General features: G+C 46.9%; 2 protein-coding genes across 2 annotated transcripts; both read left to right on the plus strand.

The window, feature by feature from the left end:
- Positions 1 to 207: 207 nt before the first annotated feature.
- On the plus strand, positions 208 to 3881 carry LOC123187372 (26S proteasome regulatory subunit 4 homolog). Its single transcript, XM_044599222.1, has 5 exons — positions 208 to 823; positions 2056 to 2301; positions 2500 to 2886; positions 2971 to 3111; positions 3584 to 3881. Exons 1-5 carry the CDS (start codon positions 332 to 334, stop codon positions 3665 to 3667), a joined length of 1350 nt encoding a protein of 449 aa, XP_044455157.1. The 5' UTR covers positions 208 to 331; the 3' UTR covers positions 3668 to 3881.
- A 7812-nt stretch (positions 3882 to 11693) lies between these two features.
- On the plus strand, positions 11694 to 20722 carry LOC123191467 (leucine-rich repeat receptor-like protein kinase PEPR2). Its single transcript, XM_044604193.1, has 3 exons — positions 11694 to 13817; positions 18771 to 20086; positions 20203 to 20722. Exons 1-3 carry the CDS (start codon positions 12058 to 12060, stop codon positions 20562 to 20564), a joined length of 3438 nt encoding a protein of 1145 aa, XP_044460128.1. The 5' UTR covers positions 11694 to 12057; the 3' UTR covers positions 20565 to 20722.
- The last annotated feature ends 604 nt before the right edge of the window (positions 20723 to 21326 follow it).

Consider the following 21326-nt stretch of genomic DNA (forward strand, 5'->3'; position numbering starts at 1 on the left):
AGATATATCTGCTGAATTAAGGAAATCACAGTTCAAATTTACATTGGTTTTGGTAAATAAATCGGATTTGCGCCGTGGTGGACTCGTTTTCTGTTTCCTTTCCGAGGGGAGCAAACCGTGGTGGACTCGTGGTCTCACGCCTCCACCGAATCGAACACACACCGCGCCACAGAGTGGCCATATAGCCCGATCCTTGCTTGCAGAGAAAGTCGATTGAAGCCAGACAGACAGAAAAGGGGGAAGTATAGGGTCCGATCCGGCACAAGGAACTCCTCCGCGCCGCATCCAAACAGATCCACACCCGAAATCCCCGAAACCCTCGCCGGCGACCATGGGGCAGGGCACGCCGGGCGGCATGGGCAAGCAGGGCGGCGCGCCGGGCGACCGCGGCAAGCCGGGCGGCGACGGCGACAAGAAGGACAAGAAGTTCGAGCCGCCCGCCGCGCCGTCCCGGGTCGGCCGCAAGCAGCGCCGCCAGAAGGGGCCCGAGGCGGCCGCCCGCCTCCCCGGCGTCGCGCCGCTCTCCAAGTGCCGCCTCCGCCTCCTCAAGCTCGACCGCGTCAAGGACTACCTCCTCATGGAGGAGGAGTTCGTCGCCGCGCAGGAGCGCCTCCGCCCCACCGAGGAGAAGACGGAGGAGGACCGCTCCAAGGTCGACGACCTCCGCGGCACCCCCATGAGCGTCGGCTCCCTCGAGGAGATCATCGACGAGAGCCACGCCATCGTCTCCTCCTCCGTCGGCCCCGAGTACTACGTCAGCATACTCTCCTTCGTCGACAAGGACCAGCTCGAGCCAGGATGCTCCATCCTCATGCACAACAAGGTACGCTGCCGCTCCCCGTGGCTCGGATCCGTCCCCGTTTGAGTTTGCTCTCTCGATCTGCGTACCTGGTGAGGCTAGGGTTCGGATCTTAGGGGGGAATTCGTTAACCATAACAAGTCAATTCAAGCCTGTTCAGTCTAGGATCTTATAGGTCCCTCAGTGAATTCAGGATCTGCGTGTAGTCTGAAGTCGCAGAGAGATTAGAATTGAAGGAATCTGGTGAAATTTTCATTCTAATCTGAATTGCTCAAATATGTGCGCAAGTGAACTGAATGAACCTTAAAACGAGAGTCTCATAAAGGATTGGTACGACGCTGAGGATTGCCTAGTTTGCGTTGTGAAGCTTTTCTTATGTAGTAGAGCACTGCAGTCAGCGGGTTTCTGCAATTCATTAGACTTATTATTTAAAGGTCCACTCCTGAAATCTAGACAACTAGCTGTATCGTGTAGTTTTGCAAGGCTTTAATTCACCTTTTATGTTTGATGAATTCCAAAGCTAGTTTGCTTTGGTTTGGATCTTAGGGGTAACTCATCAGCCATAACAAGTCAAAATCCTAGGGGAAACTCATCATAACAAGTGACCACTAACAATGGCCATGTGATGTGTAGTTCTGAAACTCATTTTTGTCAATGCATGTGCAGGTGCACAATAATTTTGGTAGACATAAAAGCATTACAATCCTTATATTATGTAATTACTATGTTACTGATATATTCAGTAGAAGGAAAGGCTGGGCACCAATGGTCCTCAGGATAGCTGGTCGGCAGTCTATAAAATAGATGTTGCGTTCAAGAGATTATGACTCTGTTTTGTGTTCTCTGGTTTTGTTTTAGCTGTGTTTTCAGCTTTGAGGAGAGTTTTTTCTGTTGTTAGGAGGATGTTCTTGATTCTGTGTTGTGTTGTTGGGGCTTTTGCTTCAACGGATTACTTGTATTAACCTGTATTATCAGCTTCCAGCAATGAAAGCTGGGGTTACCCCTTAATTCAAAAAATAAATAAATGTTACTTTAGTTCTTACCTCTTAGGCTCGATATTGTGTTCAATATCTGAGTAGCCATGAAACAGGTGTAGTATTTGTTTATTTTCATCACAAAACATAAAACTGTTGTGATTTCCTTCATAGGGGCTCAGGGAACTTTCCTACTCTTTCCATAGATACTGTCCATTGCACATAACTTTCATGCAGCCTGTAAATATTTGTTATGATGGCTCACAAGATACAATTTTCCAGGTTCTTTCTGTGGTTGGAATTCTGCAAGACGAAGTTGACCCTATGGTATCTGTGATGAAAGTTGAGAAAGCTCCACTAGAATCATATGCAGACATTGGAGGGTTAGATGCTCAGATTCAAGAAATAAAGGAGGCGGTTGAGCTTCCGCTGACCCACCCTGAGCTATATGAAGACATTGGAATAAGGCCACCCAAGGGGGTCATATTATATGGAGAACCTGGAACAGGGAAAACTCTACTTGCCAAGGTCAGTCTTGGCCTTCGCTCTGGACATCTATTGCTTATATTTCTTTGAGGAGAATTTCAGGCTTCAGTCCTCCTTAATTCATTCCAGGCTTTAATATTTGTCTGAATTTTCACTTTATTTTGCATTATATACCTTTTCAAATAACATATACTTGAGTGCTGATGTATGACCTGTGGTTACTTGAAATTGTTATTGCAGGCTGTTGCTAACTCCACATCTGCAACTTTCTTACGTGTCGTTGGAAGTGAACTTATTCAGAAGTACCTTGGCGATGGTCCAAAACTAGTTAGAGAACTATTTAGAGTGGCGGACGAGCTTTCCCCCTCGATAGTCTTCATCGACGAGATCGATGCAGTTGGAACAAAGAGGTATGACGCTCATTCAGGAGGGGAGCGTGAGATTCAGAGAACTATGTTGGAGCTGCTGAACCAGCTAGATGGTTTTGATTCGCGTGGAGATGTTAAAGTTATTCTAGCTACAAATCGCATTGAAAGTCTTGATCCAGCCTTGCTTCGCCCTGGCCGAATAGACCGAAAGATAGAATTCCCTCTTCCAGACATTAAGACTAGGCGGCGCATCTTCCAGGTACCTTTTTAATCAGTCTATGTTGATCTTAACATTACAGAATGCATTCTTGTTTGGTTCTTATGAACATCACAAATCTTGCAGATACACACGGCGAAGATGACATTGTCAGATGATGTGAACCTGGAAGAGTTTGTCATGACTAAGGATGAGTTTTCTGGTGCTGACATCAAAGCAATATGCACCGAATCTGGCTTGCTTGCTTTGAGAGAGCGTAGGATGAAGGTAATGATGGACTTTATATCGCTAGTTCAAATAGTTTACATTGTTTGGGGAGTTCACTGAAGTATACCTCTATTTCTAGCTAGTTTCATTTGGTAAACTGGCATCTTTACCATGGAATTATGGTTTTGCATGTGGATGATAGATAAGCATATAGTTTTTGTTGCACGAGCAATATCACTTTTTGTTATGCATGTACTCCTATAAACTGGCAGTTAGGCAGTAGAACTTCAGATTATTGGCTATACTATTGGAGGAAGCCAACCAGCACCATTTATTTAGCAACCAACTTGTTTTCCACAATTCATTGCTCAGAACATTTCTGTTCTATGTACTAATGTCTGTCCGGTACCAGTCTATCATGTTCAGGGGTATTAAGTTTTGGTATACGTCTTGTGCCATTTATACGTCGAAATTAATGCTGGAACATGCTATATGTCCATGTACTTGATCTGCTGTTTCCTGATTTTCCTAGGTGACGCACGCCGACTTCAAGAAGGCAAAGGAGAAGGTCATGTTCAAGAAGAAGGAAGGCGTGCCGGAGGGGCTTTACATGTGATGAATTGTGCACCGGTCTTCACTACCAGAATGATATTGTGTAGTGATAATATATTTGGTATCGTGGGATATGTTTCCCTGGTTTGGAGAATATAGGCGCAAATTTGTTTGTAACATTTTCTTCGCCTGAATGGTTGGATAATTGAATAGTTTGTTGTACTACGATCTGTGGACTCCTTTCGTCCGAAGTATTGAATCATAAGCTTAAATCGCAATGGCCAGTCATTAAAACCGTGGCATTATGGTGCTTCTCTCAAATTCATTCCAGGTAGCATTGATGTTTGAGCAAATATAAGCTGCAACCGAGTAGCTATGTTATGTTGCGCCATGGTTATTGCTGGATAATCGAACTTGGATTGCATACAAATAAAGTATAGGAAATCTCATATGGGTAACTAATTTTATATGTCCTTTGGAAAAATCATTTCAAACTACATATGCAAGGACTATACAGTATGCCTCTTCAACTTGAGCATGAAATATCTTTGCAAGAAGGTTTTCGTGATGAAACGAGATGACTATGTTTACTAACCCCCGCCCTTCTTTAATTGTGTGCCACATAAGCATATTTGCTAGTCCCAAGTGCATGTTTCTGATTATGTTACCCCCACTATGGCCAGCCTAAAACGCATATTCAGACATAGCATTATGTATTAGTAAAACCGAGGTATGCACACTGTACCTATCTCGTAGAGGCACAGGACATCCCGAATGGGTCTTGTTCCGCTACTCTTCCCTGGCCCCACCCAAATTGCAAGGTCTTGGCCGTGGTCTATGTTTTGTCGCTGCAAGTCTATCTTGTGCCCGCCATTGGAAATTGAACTCAACCGCGCGCAGGGAAACCACTTGCACGCGTCGATTAGAGCAACTCCAACAGGTCGACCCAAACGAACGACGTTTTTGTCCGCTTTTTGTCCGTTTGAATCGACCGTCCGTCCTTTTTTTAGTTTTGGGTCGGCAGTGCGCCCAACGGGCCGACCCATTTCATGACCGCGCGCGTTTTAGATCATGTCGTCGCCCTGGTTTTGGTGCACCAGCGCGCGTGGGAAAGCGGCCTAGCACGCGCTGGTTTTGGCGCTCCAGCGCGCGGAGGAAAGCGGCCTAGCACGCGCTGGTTTTGGCGCTCCAGCGCGTGGGAAAGGTTCACGCGCGTGCCGCGGCCGGCGCTCGTTATAAAGAAGGCGCTCCCTCCATACTCTGTCCACCGCCCACTCTCGCCGCCTCTGCTCGCCGCCCACTCTCGCCGCCTCTGCTCGCCGCCCACTCTCACCGCCTCTGCTCGCCGCCCACTCTCACCGCCTCTACGCCACCATGTCGATCCGCCGCCTGGACGCTTCGGATTTTCGCGGAGTCCGCAAGCGCCGCTCCGGCGCCTTCTCCTCCGAGATCTGGTTTCGCGAGAAATGTCTCATCCTCGGCACCTTCGACACCGTAGAGGAGGCGGCCCGCGCGCACGACGCGGCGGCATGGTGCCTCCTGAGGCCTCGACCAGATATGAATTTTCCCAACGTGTCGAGCCAGCGAGCGCAGGATCTGGCGCCTCTCTCGCGGCTTTTCACCGACGAGGATCGTCGTGTCCACCGGAGGCGGCAACGTCGCCTCGCCATCGCGGAGAAGGACGTGGAAGCCTTGGTGGTGTGGCGCGGAGGCTTCCCGCAGGACATCGTCGACGAGCGCCAGTTCTACAAGCAAAGAAGGTTGGAGAGGGACGCGAGGAGGAGGGAGCGAGCCGCCTATCGGGAGGACAAGCGTTCGCAGAAGCAGGCAGCTCAATTGAAACTGAAGCTACGGGAAACGGCGGGTTGGGACTTTGAAGACGAGGCGTATGCTGATGCCTACATTCAGACGTCAGAGGAGGACATTACCGAGTCGGAGTCAGAATCGACGAGTAGTGGTCTTTTCTTTTTATCTATGTACGCTAGAATTATCTATGTATCCATTTTTATCTGAAAAAAATGACCGGCGGCGTCGGCGATGTAGCAGGCGGGCAAGGGTGTGAATCCAATGTGCCACCGACCAGCGGGCCCGGTGAGGAAAAAAGGGCGAGCGCACGCGCGTCCGTGTTGTGTCCGCGCCGACGTAAATCAGGCTCAAAAATGGGCCGGGAATAGCTCGGCAGGTGGACAAAAGCGGACGTGTGTCCGTTTGGGTCGGCCCGTTGGGCCGCCCTTTTTATCCGCATCGACCCAAGCAGACGGCCGCGGACGAAATGGGTCACCCCATTGGAGTTGCTCTTATGGCCAGGTGGGAACAAGGAACGATGCCCACGTACCGGACGTACTCCCTTCGTCCGGAAATACTTGTTATAAAAAATGAATAAAAGAGGATGCATCTAGACGTATGTTAATTTTAGATACATCATTTTTATCTATTTTAATGACAACTATTTTCGGACGGAGGGAGTACTATGCTGCAAGCATATCTCATTCGCACCAATCAGCAAACAAATCATGCGGAAGAAAAATCAATTCTAATGAACAGCAACTTACTAAACTACACATGCATGGAGCAAAATCGTTATTTATTTATAGAGCGCACCGCTATTCCATCGTTCGTACCAAAGCCCACTACAACAACCGAATGCAACACCACACGCACGCCTGCAAGGACATCCCCGCTTTACCACCTGGTCGCCTCACACCACACTTCTTCGCACGGCAATGCTAAAAGAGGAACGAGTGATTTTTTATTTGGTAATAAGAATAATGCGTGGAATGCTCCAAGGAGGGAACCAAAGCTTGTAAAACCAGACGATGTAGTGCCCCTTCCTTCATCATCAAACGTCGTAGAAGTGTCTGGTGCACCAATTCACTGGGTGCATAGGATACATTCTCAGAGGGAGCCATCGCCCCCAGCCCAAAAAAATAAAATTTTAATTACTACTCCATCCGTTTCTAAATATTTGTCTTTCTAGACATTTCAACAAATGACTACATACAAAGCAAAATGAGTGAATCTACACTCAAAAATATGTCTACATACATCCGTATGTTGTAACCATTTGAAATGTCTAGAAAGACAAATATTTAGGAACGGAGGGAGTAGTTACTACTGGGTACATAATATCATATCCGGCCTTTCTAGTGTCATCTTCAAACAATATGGTAGCAATGCTTTCGAGTTCCTCTCTTCTTCTCAGGATATACTAAAACATCCTAAAACATTCTTTACATACCAAGATACTGCAATGGGAAATGCAGCTAGAGAAGTGTTTCCAGAAACATGGCATGGATTATGCACTTTTCATAGTATGCAAAATGCTATCAAACATCTACATGAGGAGAAGAACGAGGAGAACAATGATGAGAAGATTGAAGGGGAGAATGAAGATAATAATGAAGGTCAGAAACAAAAGAAGAATGAAGGGAAGAAAACAAGAAGAATGAAGGAAAGAAAAGAGAGAAGAATGAAGAGCCAAGTATTCTATCAGATTTTAGCGCGTGCATGTTTGAGTATGAAGACGTGATCTAGTTTGAACAAAAATTTGACCTCATGAGAGAAAAGGTGAGCAAACAAACTTGGTTGGATAGTATATACAAGGTGAAAGAAAAATGGGCTCAGTGTTATACTCCCTCCATTCCTTTATGTAAGGTGTATTATTTCCGGCACGGTGACCAAGGCACAAACTATACACATGTTAGGACGAAATTAACCTTGGCAAATCATTGATTAGAGGCAACTAAATCATTAGGCAAGGAAAGTAAGAGATAAACACAATCAGAAGAGAGATACTTTCCTTTTTCCTCTTTACAAGAAGAGATGCATGCAATCAGGGGAGAGATACTCTCCTTTTTTTTGAAGGGCTAACAACGGAATTGCGAGGAATTAGAAGAAATGTACCTTATATTGTGAAATTTTATCAAAAACAAATACACCTTACATAAAGGAATGGAGGGAGTATGAAGGATGTCTTCACATTAGGAATGAGAAGTACACAATTGGGTGAGAGTTTGAACAATGACTTGAAAATCCATTTCAAATCTGATTTTGATATCATACTTTCTTTAAGCATTTTGAAAGGGTGGTGCAAGGAAAAAGGAATAATGAGCTGAACTCGGAATTTGATTCTAGGAAGAAGTTGCCTAAACTATGTATGAGGAGACCACCACCAATGTTAGTGCAAGCTAGCAAGCTATATACACATGTTATATTTGAAGCTTTTCAAGGTGAATTTGAAAGATCATTGGCAGCTTGCACAAAGGCTTTGGATGGTAATAATGAATATCTAGTAGGAGATTTCACCTACGAGGAGGAGTATAAAGTTACTGGTGTTCCTTTGAAGGAAACAGTTGTGTGTAGCTACCAGCAATTTGATAGAATTGGGATATTGTGTGCCCATGCTCTTAAGGTTCTTGATTTGATGAATATCAAGTCACTACCACCACAATATGTGCTAAAGCGATGGATGCGGGAAGCAAGGAGTGGAACTATAAAAGATAACATGGGAAGAAATGTAATGGAAAATCCAAATATGGCTGCAATGCTTAGCTACAGATTTGTGTCTCACAAATTCCACAATTTAGCACATCGAGCGACTAACTTTCCAGAAGTAATCATGTTAGTAGACAACACACTTGACATCCTTGGTAAGCAAGTTAAAGACATAATCAATGGATGCACAAACACTTCTAGGGATGCATGTATAGTCTCTGCAGATGCTAGTCCACCAAATCCAAATGACTTGTTGAGTACTGCGTGCCTAAAGAAAAAGGAGGTTCAAACAAAAACTTCAAAACGCAAAAGAAATTGGTTGGATAAGAAGCACAAGGCTAGGAAAAAGAGACAAAACAAAGCTACATCACATGTTGGGGAAGAGGCATGTAATGATGGTGCACATGTTCAATCAACACATATTTCAGTGGTATGTAGCTAAATAACAATTGCGTTTCCAATGGTATAATTGTTTCCATTATTTATGAGAACTCACCGGATTTCTTTTCCTACAAAATGCAAGAGGTTGGTGAAGGGGCATGTAGTGCTGGTGCACAAGTACAAGCACATATCATAGATGATAGTGTTTCTGAGGACAAAGGGGCATGTAGTGCTGATTACAATGCCAATTTTAGCTACACTCAATTGTTGATGGTAATATTCCTCATATATATAGTTTCTTTACAATCGGGATATGGTAATGTGAAAAAGAACTTATATTTTTACTTAATTTACAGGGACCAATCACAGATGATGTTTTTACTAGGTTATGGTGATGTACTTTGTTCTTGGAATTGGAAGCCATGTGCTCTAACTTGAGTAATCCTAAAGAAGCAATCAACTGGAACAATTTCCATCATGGAATGTCAAGTGTTTAGTTTGGGTCGTAGTTCACTTTAGTCAAGTTTAGTTGATCTCTTTTGTCTGATGCATCATAATTTTTTAACGATATGTAGCAACACTGCTTTCATTCATTAAGAACAGGAAACCCTAGAGTCAAGAAATTATAGAGGAAAACAAGGGTGGTAAGAAATAGATCACATCAGATAACACGAACGAGAGGTTGCACGAGGAAGACCACCATTGTAGAGGAAGAGTTCCAATCAACCAAGACCATTCATGATGCTTCAATGCTATTGGAGCAGTCGAAGGGCAACGAGTAACCGATTCCACACCCGGACGAAGAGCCACACACATCCGAGGCTACATGACAACAATGAGACACATCCAAGGCTACATCACAACAACCAAAGGACATCAAGGAGCCGAGTCCACGCCCAGATAGCTTCACAATGTACACCCACCACGGTGATAGCAGAAGAAAAGCTCCGATTAGAAGACGACCCAAACAGAGAAGATGGAGCATCTCCAATAATGATGTAAAATACATCACCAAATTGTGCTTCGAGTAAAATTCACATCACGAAAGTGAATGTTTACATCATCAAAAACCTTTAACTCGAAGAGATGATGTAAAATAGGGCACACGTGCTCCAATAGGTGATGTAAAGTAGGGCAACCACACAACAACCGCTCCACAATTTCATATACATTTGAACCAAATAACATCAAAATCATCTCAATAAATCCTAAATCATCATCAATAGTCGAAGGTGGTAGGTTACGTAGGCGAATTTGAAGGTATAAAGAACGCCTTGCGATGTACTAGTACAGTGGAGGTGTTGTGACTAGTGTGTGCAGAGTTCTTTTGGTAGATCTTGAGTTCAAATCTTGGCATAACCATTTATTTGTTTATTTTTTCAATTAAAAAGAATGTTTTTTCCAATTAATATTGGATATGGATTATTGTTAAAAATATATGTAGGATGTTATTACAAACAATATATGAGTACACATTGGTTGAAATAACATCTTATAGTATAGGATGGAGGGAGTACATAACTATTTTTAACAATTCATAGAAAGATATATATGATGCCTAGGGTAAAATGTGTTAGTAGATATTGGAGAGCACACAACTTGACAAAACTTCAGCATATCAATGTTGTTCTTTACATATTTCAGTAGAACAATAATAGTGCGGGTTTCAAAAAAATTGAAGCATACGGTCATGTCTAGAAGATAACAAGTGGATCATCTTACATGGGTAGATGGCTGCATTTTCTAATTGGATAAGAATATCTCTTGTAATCTGAAATACTAAGTAGATATGCTAAACACGAATCATGCACATCGTATTACTTTGAGCCCCTTCCCTCTTTCAAATTAAGGTCCATTTCTGATTCTTTTTCTTTTGTTTGTATTATGGGTTCTTCCACTATCTACAGACTGAATTGTGGAACTACTGAGAAGGGGAGCTTCTAACTTTGTTGCTTTCAAAAGCGCCTTTTGCATGCATATTTTGGTTGTAAATTTATCCAATATAACATCTTTTATCTTTTATATTTTAAAATATGTTTTAGTTAATGCATAAATAAAATGAGATTGTTTAACAAGCTAGCACCGGAATGCTTCAATAGTAGTGTACACGGCAAGGTGTATGCTTTATCTGATTGTGTTCACTCCAATATCTGTTACCCCCTCCGTTCCAACCAAAGTATACACGGGGGTACCTCATTTTACCCTAGGGCATCATACATGTTTATACCAAAATATACATGGGTTAAATATACACGAGAGTACCTCATTTTACCCTAGGCATCATATATGTTTATATATTTCTAGGAATTTTAAAAAATAGTTATAGATAAGTAAAAGAATGTTATTTAAACAATAATCTGCATCCAATATTAATTAGACAAAATGTCTTTTTAGTTGAGCAAAAACAAAAGAAAGAAAAACAATTGCTTGACCCACCTGAAGAACATTGGACACGCTAGCTACTACACACCTCCACAATGGTTCAATCATACGTAGCAATGCGTACGCTTTATATCATTCCAGAATTTTTTTAAGTAGTTATAGATAAGTAAGCAAAATGTTTTTTTAACAATAATCCAAATCAAATATTAATTAGATAAAATGTTTTTTTAGTTGGGCAAAAACAAAAGAAAGAAAGAAAGAAAAAAAAGAAAGAAATTGCTCGACCTACCTAAAGAACACTAGCCACCACACCTCCACAATGGTTCAATCATACTACATAGCAAGACGTATGCTTTATACTCCCTCCGTTCCAAAATAGATGACCCAACTTTGTACTAACTTTGTACTAAAGTTAGTACAAAGTTGAGTCATCTATTTTAGTACGGAGGGAGTATCTCAGAATTCGCCTAGGTGACCTGCCGCCAACGGCTGTGGCGGTAGCCCGGGTCTCATTTCGGCGACGGAGTATGGATCAAGAGCCTACCGCCGTCGATCATGGCGGTAGCCCATTATAACCCACCTTTAACGTGTATGGCGGTAGAAAAAAAGTCAAATCCAAATTTATTTTCAAAGATGAGTCAAAATCGCGCTAAATTTTGAGGCCAAAACCGTCATTTTGGCCTTGGTTTAGAATCATAGGCAAAAAAATGATGGTGGAGCACGGGGAAGCGAGAATCAAACAGTGACGCGACGGGCGCCTGCCGAATCCCACTAGTACAAATCTAGTGGCGACAAGGAATCCCACACCCACACAGTGCCTGTCTGATCTGAGATGAAAAAGCAGAAATTCTCCCGAATAAAGCGCACTCCCCTCCACCTGCACGCTCGGCCCAACCTCTCTCCTCGTCCCCTAGCATCCGGGCTCGGAATATGACCCGTCATCCCCGACGCCGCGGTGCGGCCGTGCGGGCAGCGTCACCTGCTCTGCTCCACTCGGATATGGCTGACAATGGCGAAAATACAGTCCATGACGAGCGGGCATCGCATTCGCATCCCGTCGGCTTCTTCTGTGCGCGCAGGTGTGCACCGGTGATCGGATTCCAGTTCTCCGGTTCACCGTCGCCGCCTTGAGATCGCCGGGGAACGGCGCACCACGCGCCAATCAGAGACTCTCCTAGTACCACCTTCTCCCACCCCATGTCGCGCATCTTCTTGCTCCTGCTCCTGCACCTCCTCCTCCTCCTCATCTTACCACCCGCCACCTCCGCCACGCCGCCGTCGCCGACGGCCGTCCTCCTCTCCTTCCTCGCCTCCCTGCCCGAGGCCTCCCAGCGGATCCTCCTGCCCTCCTGGCAGAGCAGCACCAACACCAGCTCGGCGGCCACCCAGCACTGCGCGTTCCGTGGCGTCACGTGCACCGCCGCGGGGGCCGTCGCCGCGCTGAACCTCTCCGGGCTGGGCCTGGCGGGCGCGCTGTCCGCGTCCGCGCCGCGCCTCTGCGCGCTCCCGACGGCCCTCTCCTCGCTCGACCTCAGCAGGAACGGCTTCGCCGGCCCCGTCCCGGCCGCGCTCGCCGCGTGTTCCGGCGTGGCCACCCTCCTCCTGGCACGCAACCGCCTCACGGGGCCCGTGCCTCCGGAGCTGCTCTCCTCGCGCCAGCTCCGGAAGGTCGACCTCGGCGGCAACGCGCTCGCCGGGGAGATCCCGGCTGTGCCTGCCGCCGGCGCCGACGCATCCGTCCTCGAGCACCTTGACCTCAGCAACAACTCCCTCGCGGGCGCCATCCCGCCGGAGCTGCTGGCTTCTCTCCCGGGGATCCGGGTGCTGAACCTGAGCACCAACGGCCTCACCGGGCCGTTGCCCGAGTTCCCGGCCCGTTGCCGGCTCACCTACCTCGCCGTCGACAGCAACGGCGGCATCACCGGTGAGCTCCCCGGAAGCCTCGCCAACTGCGGCAACCTCACCGACATAATCCTATCCTACAACAAGATCGGCGGCACGGTGCCGGATTTCTTCGCGTCCCTGCCAAGGCTGCAGCAGCTGTTCCTCGACGACAACAGCTTCGTCGGGGAGCTGCCGGCGAGCATCGGCGAGCTCGCCGACCTGGAAAGCCTGGCGGTCACCAAAAACGGGATGACCGGACCTGTTCCGGAGGCAATCGGGAGATGCAAGTCCTTGACGATGCTGTATCTGAAGGGCAACTGGTTCAACGGCTCGATCCCGCGGTTCGTCGGTAACCTGAGCCGGCTACAGAGGTTCTCCATGGCCGACAACGGCATGGCCGGAACAATCCCGCGAGAAATCGGGAAGTGCCGGGAGCTGGTGGAGCTCCAGCTGCAGAACAACAGCCTCTCCGGGACGATCCCGCCGGATTTCAGCGAGCTCGGCCGTCTGCGGAAGCTGGCCCTGTTCAAGAACACGCTCCATGGGACGGTGCCTCCGGCGCTGTGGCAAATGCCGGACATGGAGGAGCTGCAGCTCTACAACAACAGCCTGAGCGGAGAGGTTCCTGCCGGGATCACGCAGTCGAGGAAGCTCAGAGAGCTCATCCTGGCGTTCAACAACTTCACCGGCGAGGTCCCGGGAGCGCTGGGGCTGAACACGACCCATGGGCTCGTTCGTGTCGACCTGACCGGCAACCGCTTCCGCGGCGCGATCCCGGCCGGTCTCTGCACCGGCGGCCGGCTCGCCGTGCTTGTCGTCGGACACAACCAGTTCAGTGGGGGCATTCCCGGGGAGATAGCGAAATGTCAGTCTCTCTGGAGGGTCAGATTCAACGACAACAAGTTGAGTGGGAGCTTGCAAGATTTGGGCACGAACACCGGGTGGTCATTTGTGGACCTGAGTGGCAACCGGTTTGATGGGAGGATACCAAGTGTGCTCGGCTCATGGCGCAACCTCACCATGCTTGATCTGTCCGGCAACAACTTCGCCGGCCTGATACCGCACGAGCTCGGTGTGAAAGATATGAAGCGTTCCTACTCCATCGGGGGAGCCGCGTGGTAATTTATATTGATGCGTGGCCGAAGCCTGGCTTGACGTACAAGGTTATGACAGAAAGAGTTTGGGTAGAATACAAGAGAAGGAAGGAGGTTGAGATTACAACTCTATATTCTAACACCCTCCCTTAATCTCAACTAACCTAAGTTAAGATTACTCTTGAATTCTTCAAATGGTCTTGCTGGTAGTGCTTTTGTAAAACCGTCAGCCACTTGATCCTTAGAAGGAATAAATCGAATCTCAAGTTTCCTTGCCGCAACCCTTTCTCGTACAAAGTGAAAATCAATTTCTATGTGCTTTGTCCTGGCATGGAACACTGGATTTGCAGACAGATATGTTGCTCCCAAATTATCACACCATAAACATGAGATACGATTCTTCTTGATTCCCAATTCCTCAAGAAGTGATTCAACCCAAATGATCTCAGCAGTTGCATTAGCCAAAGACTTGTATTCAGCTTCTGTACTTGAGCGTGACACAGTAGCTTGCTTTCTAGCACTCCAGAAGATAAGATTAGATCCAAAGAACACTGCAAAACCTCCAGTTGATCTTCTGTCATCACTACATCCTGCCCAGTCAGCATCAGAGAATGCACTCACAAGAGAAGAATTAGACCGTTTGAAATGAAGTCCTATTCCCATAGTATGTTTCACATATCTCACAATCCTCTTGACAGCTGACCAATGTGCAGAAGTAGGTGCATGAAGATATTGACAAACCTTGTTGACAGCAAATGAGATATCTGGACGTGTGAGAGTTAAATATTGTAGTGCTCCCACAGTACTCCTATACCTTGTACTCTCCTCCTCTTGAAGTGGCTCACCCTCATATGCTGAGAGACTTTCTGAGGAGGATAAAGGTGTAGACATTGGCTTGCAATTTTTCATCCCCATGCGAGACAGAAGCTCAAGAATATATTTTTCCTGATTTAACACAATACCATCTTGAGTTTTCTTGACTTCAATACCCAAGAAGAAATGCAAATCACCTAGGTCCTTCAAGGCAAACTCTGAGCTCAAATCATGCAAAAGAGCATTAGTAGCATTTTGTGAAGAACTTGCAACTATGATATCATCAACATATATAAGCACAAAAATGACTACTCCTGCCTTGTTATAAATAAACAAGGATGTGTCAGCCTTGGAAGAAACAAAGCCAAGATATTTTAACTGTGAGCTCAATCTGGAATACCATGCTCTGGGTGCTTGCTTTAGACCATAGAGTGCTTTATCAAGCTTGCAGACATACTGTGGAAATTTCTTACTCTCATACCCAGGTGGTTGTCTCATAAACACTTCCTCTTCCAGAACACCGTGCAGAAACGCATTCTGTACATCTAGCTGCCTTAAACTCCATCCTCTGGATACAGCAATGGCTAACACAAGTCTGATAGTTGCAGCTTTCACAACGGGACTAAATGTGTCCTCATAGTCAATGCCATAACGTTGCTTAAAGCCCTTTGCAACTAGATGTGCCTTATATCTGTCAATGGAGCCATCTGCCTTCTTCTTAATTCTATACACCCATTTGCAATCAATAATATTTTTACCTCTCTGATTTGGTACAAGATGCCAAGTCTTATTCCTCATGAGCGCATAATACTCCTCATCCATTGCCTTTTTCCATTTAGGATCATCAAGTGCATTCTTCAACGATGTTGGTTCTCCTGAAATACACAACATTCCATATGGTATAGTTCCATCTTTCCTAATTTTAGGATTCCGTATACCTTTCTGTAGCCGGGTCATAACACGTGAAGAAACCTCTCGCTGCACCGCTGGTATACTTGCCACAGAAGATCCAGGAGAATCTGCTGATGCAGTGGACTGATTTGTCGTCATATGCGCAGGGGATCCTGTGGCTTCTGGTGTGGCTGCCCCTCCTGCAGGCACTGGCGCAGAGGATCTGCCACCCGACCGCGACTGGAGGCGCGCGTGATGCGGAGAGGATCTGGTCCCGCCGCTGGTCCCGTCTGACGCTGGCGCGCGGGGCGAGGGGGATTCGGCCCCGCTGCTGGTCCCGCCTGAAGCTGACGCGGCAGCACGGGAGTGGCCCGCCCTGGATCCAGGACTGGAGCCATCAGGGGCTTGATCCGAGGCGGATGCGGTCGCGTGATCCGAGATCTGCGCGTGTGCAGGGGTGGCAGGCGCCGCCAGATCTTCTTCGTCATCTGTGCCAGCTTCGTCTCCTTCCTCAGCATGAAATATAGGATCAAAACCAGCCATATTTTTGAGATCTTGGTCATTTTGAGCACCGTTTTCTCCAGGGACCTGCACAGGCATAAGAGAAAGACTAGTACCAGCAGGAATATCATCACATTGGTTAGTACAATTGTTGTCGCCCCCATGATCAAAAGACCGAAGATGTGAAGGAAGAAGAAGAATTTCTTTGCGGAGAAGTGCACCAGCATTAGGATGAAGGGATGCAAAGGGAAACACGGACTCATCAAATACAACATCTCTGGATATATACACCCGACCAGTAGGAACATCAAGGCACTTAACCCCTTTATGCATGGGGCTATAGCCTAAAAAGACACACCGTTTTGAGCGGAAAGCGAGTTTGCGTGTGTTGTAAGGCCTAAGATTGGGCCAACAGGCACAACCAAAAATACGAAGAGATGTATAGTTGGGTGTGACACCAAGAAGTCGTGTAATGGGTGTTTCAAATTTGATAACTTTACTTGGAAGCAAGTTGATGAGATATGTAGCAGTTAAGAATGCTTCATCCCAAAATTTAAGCGGCATGGAAGCATTTGCTAACAAGGCAAGCCCCATATCAACTATGTGACGGTGCTTTCTTTCAGCTGATCCATTTTGTTGGTGAGCATGAGGACAAGATACATGGTGTGATATGCCAAGCTTTTGAAAGAAAGAATTTAGTTTTTCATACTCACCACCCCAGTCACTTTGCATAGCAATGATTTTAGAGTTCAGTTTGCGTTCAACAAGATTTTGGAAATTGAGGAAAACTTGGAATACATCAGATCGCTTTTTTAACAGATAGATCCAAGTAAATTTACTATAGTCATCAATAAAACTTACATAATAGGAAAATCTACCAACTGAAATAGGAGCTGGCCCCCATACATCTGAAAAGATAAGTTGTAAAGGGGCAGTAGACACAGTAGTAGAAATTGGGTAAGGTAATTGATGACTTTTTGCTTGTTGACACGGATCACAAACTAACTCACTACTAGGCTCATAAGAGAGTTTATTTTTGCTAAGAACATATCTAACTATGACTGAAGATGGATGACCTAAACGACTATGCCACCTTGATGTAGATAGCTTGGTGACAATATTTGCTTGTTTATTGGACCATGAAGATGATGATGATGATGATGATATGAGTGGGTAGAGTCCTCCCACGCACCGTCCTCTAAGAATGACTCTCCTTGTTTTCAAGTCCTTAACCAAGAAAAAATAAGGATATAACTCAATAAGAACATTGTTATCAAGAGTGAATCGATGAACGGAAACAAGATTTTTAGAGGTTTGAGGAACATGCAAGACATTGGTCAAGTGTAAATTTTTCACGGGGTTTTAACAATTGAACTGCCAATGTGTGTGATATCCATACCAGAACCGCTTGCCGTGCGAATTTGGTCGCCTCCATTGTACTTCTCCCGCATCATCAACTTGTCAAGTTCACCTGTGATGTGGTTTGTTGCTGCACTGTCGGCGTACCAGTTGGTGTCCACGCCATAGGAGGCTGCATGTGCTTGCTTTTCTTCCTGGTCGTTTTCTTCATAACGCCACCAGCAAACTCGTGCACCTCCTGGATGGTGTCTGTAGCATATCTGACATTCTGGATAGTCATGCTGTTGCTCACGAGCCTGCTGTTGCTGTTGCTGTCGAGGACGGCCTCTGAATCTGCCGCCTCCATTGGAGGAAGACGACTGTCGGTCACCGCGGTCACCACGATCACCACGGCCACGGCCTCTTCCTCCACGCCCGCGAGATCTGCCACGGGACTGGCCACGGCCTCTGTAGACCGCATTAGCGGATGAATAGAACCCGCCTGAAGATGAGTCGCCTAGCATCTCCATCCTTTGATCTAAGGCAGCAATCTGGGCAAAAAGATCGTCGGCTGTGATGATGTTTTTGACAGCGCCGATCGCCGCCACCACGGGGTCGTAGTCGCGGTCCAGTCCGGCCAGAATATAGTCCACCATCTCCGGATCAGATACGGGACGACCTGCAGCAGCTAGTTCATCCCCAAGACTTTTCATCTTCGCCATATACGCCGAGCTTGACATCGAGCCCTTCTTGGTATTGGTGATGGCGATTCTCAGATTAGTAATCCGAGACTGAGATTGTGAGGCGAAGAGATTTGTCACCGTCGTCCAGAGCTCAAAGGTGGAATCTTTCCCAACAACTTGTGCAAGAATTTCTGGAGACATGGAATTGAGAAGGTATGATAGAACCTGCTGATCTTTGGCGATCCAGGGTCCGTATAGGGGATTCGGCTCTAGGGCCGTGGTCTTGTCTGCCTTCGTGATCTCCACCATCTTGGGTGGAGCGGCATCGGTGTTGTCCAGGAGCCCCGTCACCTGCGCGCCTCGCAGGGCTGGGAGGACCTGCGTCTTCCAGAGGATGAAGTTACCTCTTGCGAGCTTCTCAGACGGCGGCGATCCAAGGTTGAGGGAGACGCCGGCGGAGGAAGCCATGGAGACGATGATGTGTGGTTTCTAGGGTTTTGGATTGTGGCTAGATGTATGAGAAGAGGTGGCTCTGATTACCATGAAAGATATGAAGCGTTCCTACTCCATCGAGGGAGCCGCGTGGTAGTTTATATTGATGCGTGGCCGAAGCCTGGCTTGACGTACAAGGTTATGACAGAAAGAGTTTGGGTAGAATACAAGAGAAGGAAGGAGGTTGAGATTACAACTCTATATTCTAACACGATGCTCTAAGCATGATCGGGACTCTGCGATTGTCGTTGAACCGGCTCACCGGACCGATACCGCCAGAGCTTAAGAACTGCAAGAGGCTCTTCTATTTGGACCTTGGAGGTAACCATCTGAATGGAAGCATACCAGCAGAGGTTGCAACACTCGATAGCCTGCAACATCTTCTGCTCGGTGGCAACAAGCTCACAGGAACAATCCCCGACTCCTTCACTGCAACACAGGGCCTTCTTGAGCTGGACCTTGGTGGCAACTCTTTGGAAGGAACCATCCCTGTTAGCTTAGGCAACCTTCAGTACATCTCAAGAAATCTGGACCTTAGCAACAACAGACTAAGGGGCCAGATTCCAAGTAGCCTCGGCAACCTTCGGAGCTTGGAGGTGCTCGACTTGTCGGCAAACTCGTTATCCGGTCCGATTCCATCACAGCTTTCCAACATGATCTCACTCTCTGCGGTGAATGTTTCATTCAATGAGCTCTCTGGCCAGCTCCCTGCTGGCAACTGGGCTAAGCTCGCCGACGAGTCCCCCGACGCTTTTCGCGGGAACGCTCAGTTGTGCACACATCCTGGCAATGCACCTTGCTCAAGAGACCAGTCTCGCAAAACCCGAAGGAGGAACACACAAGTTATTGTGGCATTGTTACTGTCAACATTCACAGTCATGGTTGCAGCATTGTGTGCTATCCATTTCATTGTGAAGAGGTCGAAGCGCCTATCGGCGAAAAATGGCTCGGTGCGCAACCTCGACTCAACAGAGGAGCTGCCAGAGGATCTGACCTATGAAGACATCCTCCGGGCCACCGACAACTTGAGCGAGAAGTACGTCATCGGCAAAGGCCGGCACGGCACAGTATACAAGACGCAGTTTGCCGTCGGGAAGCAGTGGGCGGTCAAGACGGTTGATCTGTCACGGTGCGGATTCCCCATTGAGATGAAGATACTCAACACGGTGAGGCACCGGAACATCGTCAGGATGGCCGGGTACTGCATTCGAAGAAATGTTGGCATGATCCTCTACGAGTACATGCCGGAGGGGACTCTGTTCGAGCTGCTGCATGAGAGGACGCCCCAGGTGGCTCTAGACTGGACGGCCAGGCATATCATCGCCCTCGGTGCCGCGGAAGGCCTCTCATATCTTCACCATGACTGTGTGCCCATGATTGTCCACAGGGATGTCAAGTCGAGTAATATTTTGATGGATGCTGAGTTGGTGCCGAAGATTACAGACTTTAGCATGGGGAAAATCGTCGGTGATGAGGATGCGGACGCGACGGTGTCGGTCGTCGTTGGCACCCTCGGCTACATTGCTCCAGGTAAATTTGACAAATATTCTGCATACACATTTGTTGACAATGAAGCATTTTATGTTTCTGTGAAATGTTTATGTAAAACTTCAGAGTTAACAACATGTGTTGCCATTTGTGTTCAGAGCAAGGCTACTCGACGAGGCTGACCGAGAAGAGCGATGTGTACAGCTACGGGGTGGTGCTCCTCGAGCTCCTGACCAGGAAGATGCCCGTTGATCCCGCGTTCGGGGACGGCGTCGACATGGTGACCTGGATGAGGTCCAACCTGACGGTGCAGGCGGACTATGGGAGCATCATGAGCTGCCTGGACGAGGAGATCATGTACTGGCCTGAACATGAGCAGGCCAAGGCGCTGGACCTGTTGGATCTGGCCGTCTCGTGCACGCAGACGGCTTGCCAGTCCAGGCCGTCGATGCGGGAGGTGGTGAACATCTTGATGAGGATAGACGAGAGTATCATCATTTCAGAGCATCATCACAAGTGAGACAGTGAACCGTTGTAGCATTCCGCGGAGCTGCAAACCGGACCTAAGTGCAAGTACTCCCAATGGAGTGTGGTTTTGCTCTCTACTTCTGTTCACCACTGACCAGCAGAGAGGAGAAACCCGTGGTGGAGCGTCGTCGCCCTACGATGATTACTGAGCTTTCTTTTGGTGGTGATTACGAGCACTGATGTTTGATAACTCGATCAATTATAATCATATACGGCTGATGATTTACTGGTTGTTTTTTGGTGGTTCACACAAAATAATTCACATTTTTTTTGATTTTATTGTTCACCCGAGCTCAGGATCAGAACAACCGTGCTTATCCTGCTTGTAACTCTTCGAACTGCTTGTCTTTCCTAGTCACCCTGAACATAATTTAGAATATGGGCCAGGCGAATTTTCAAAAAACAACCATATACGGCTGAATTGACTGACCGAAATTCTGATTTGCTCGATGTCCCTCACACAGCCCAACTCATGCATTTGCTCACAGACAATATGGTGCCCCAAAACACCGATTGGGCTCCATCGGAAAGAAAAAACACTAATTGGGCTGAAGCAGCTTACAGCCCACCAACCTGATAAAAACAAAACATCAAGAAGGCACATGCTCCCCTCAAAAACATCAAGAGGGCACATGTTGTCACCTCAAAGAATAAATGCATTGTATCACCCTTAAAGAAGAACAAAAATAAAATTAAAATAAAAAATTATCAAAATAATAAAGTTTTTGAAGAAAGAATGAATTAATGGCATTGG

Source organism: Triticum aestivum, chromosome 2A (genome assembly GCF_018294505.1).
Source record: "Triticum aestivum cultivar Chinese Spring chromosome 2A, IWGSC CS RefSeq v2.1, whole genome shotgun sequence".
NCBI classification, from domain to species: domain Eukaryota; kingdom Viridiplantae; phylum Streptophyta; class Magnoliopsida; order Poales; family Poaceae; genus Triticum; species Triticum aestivum.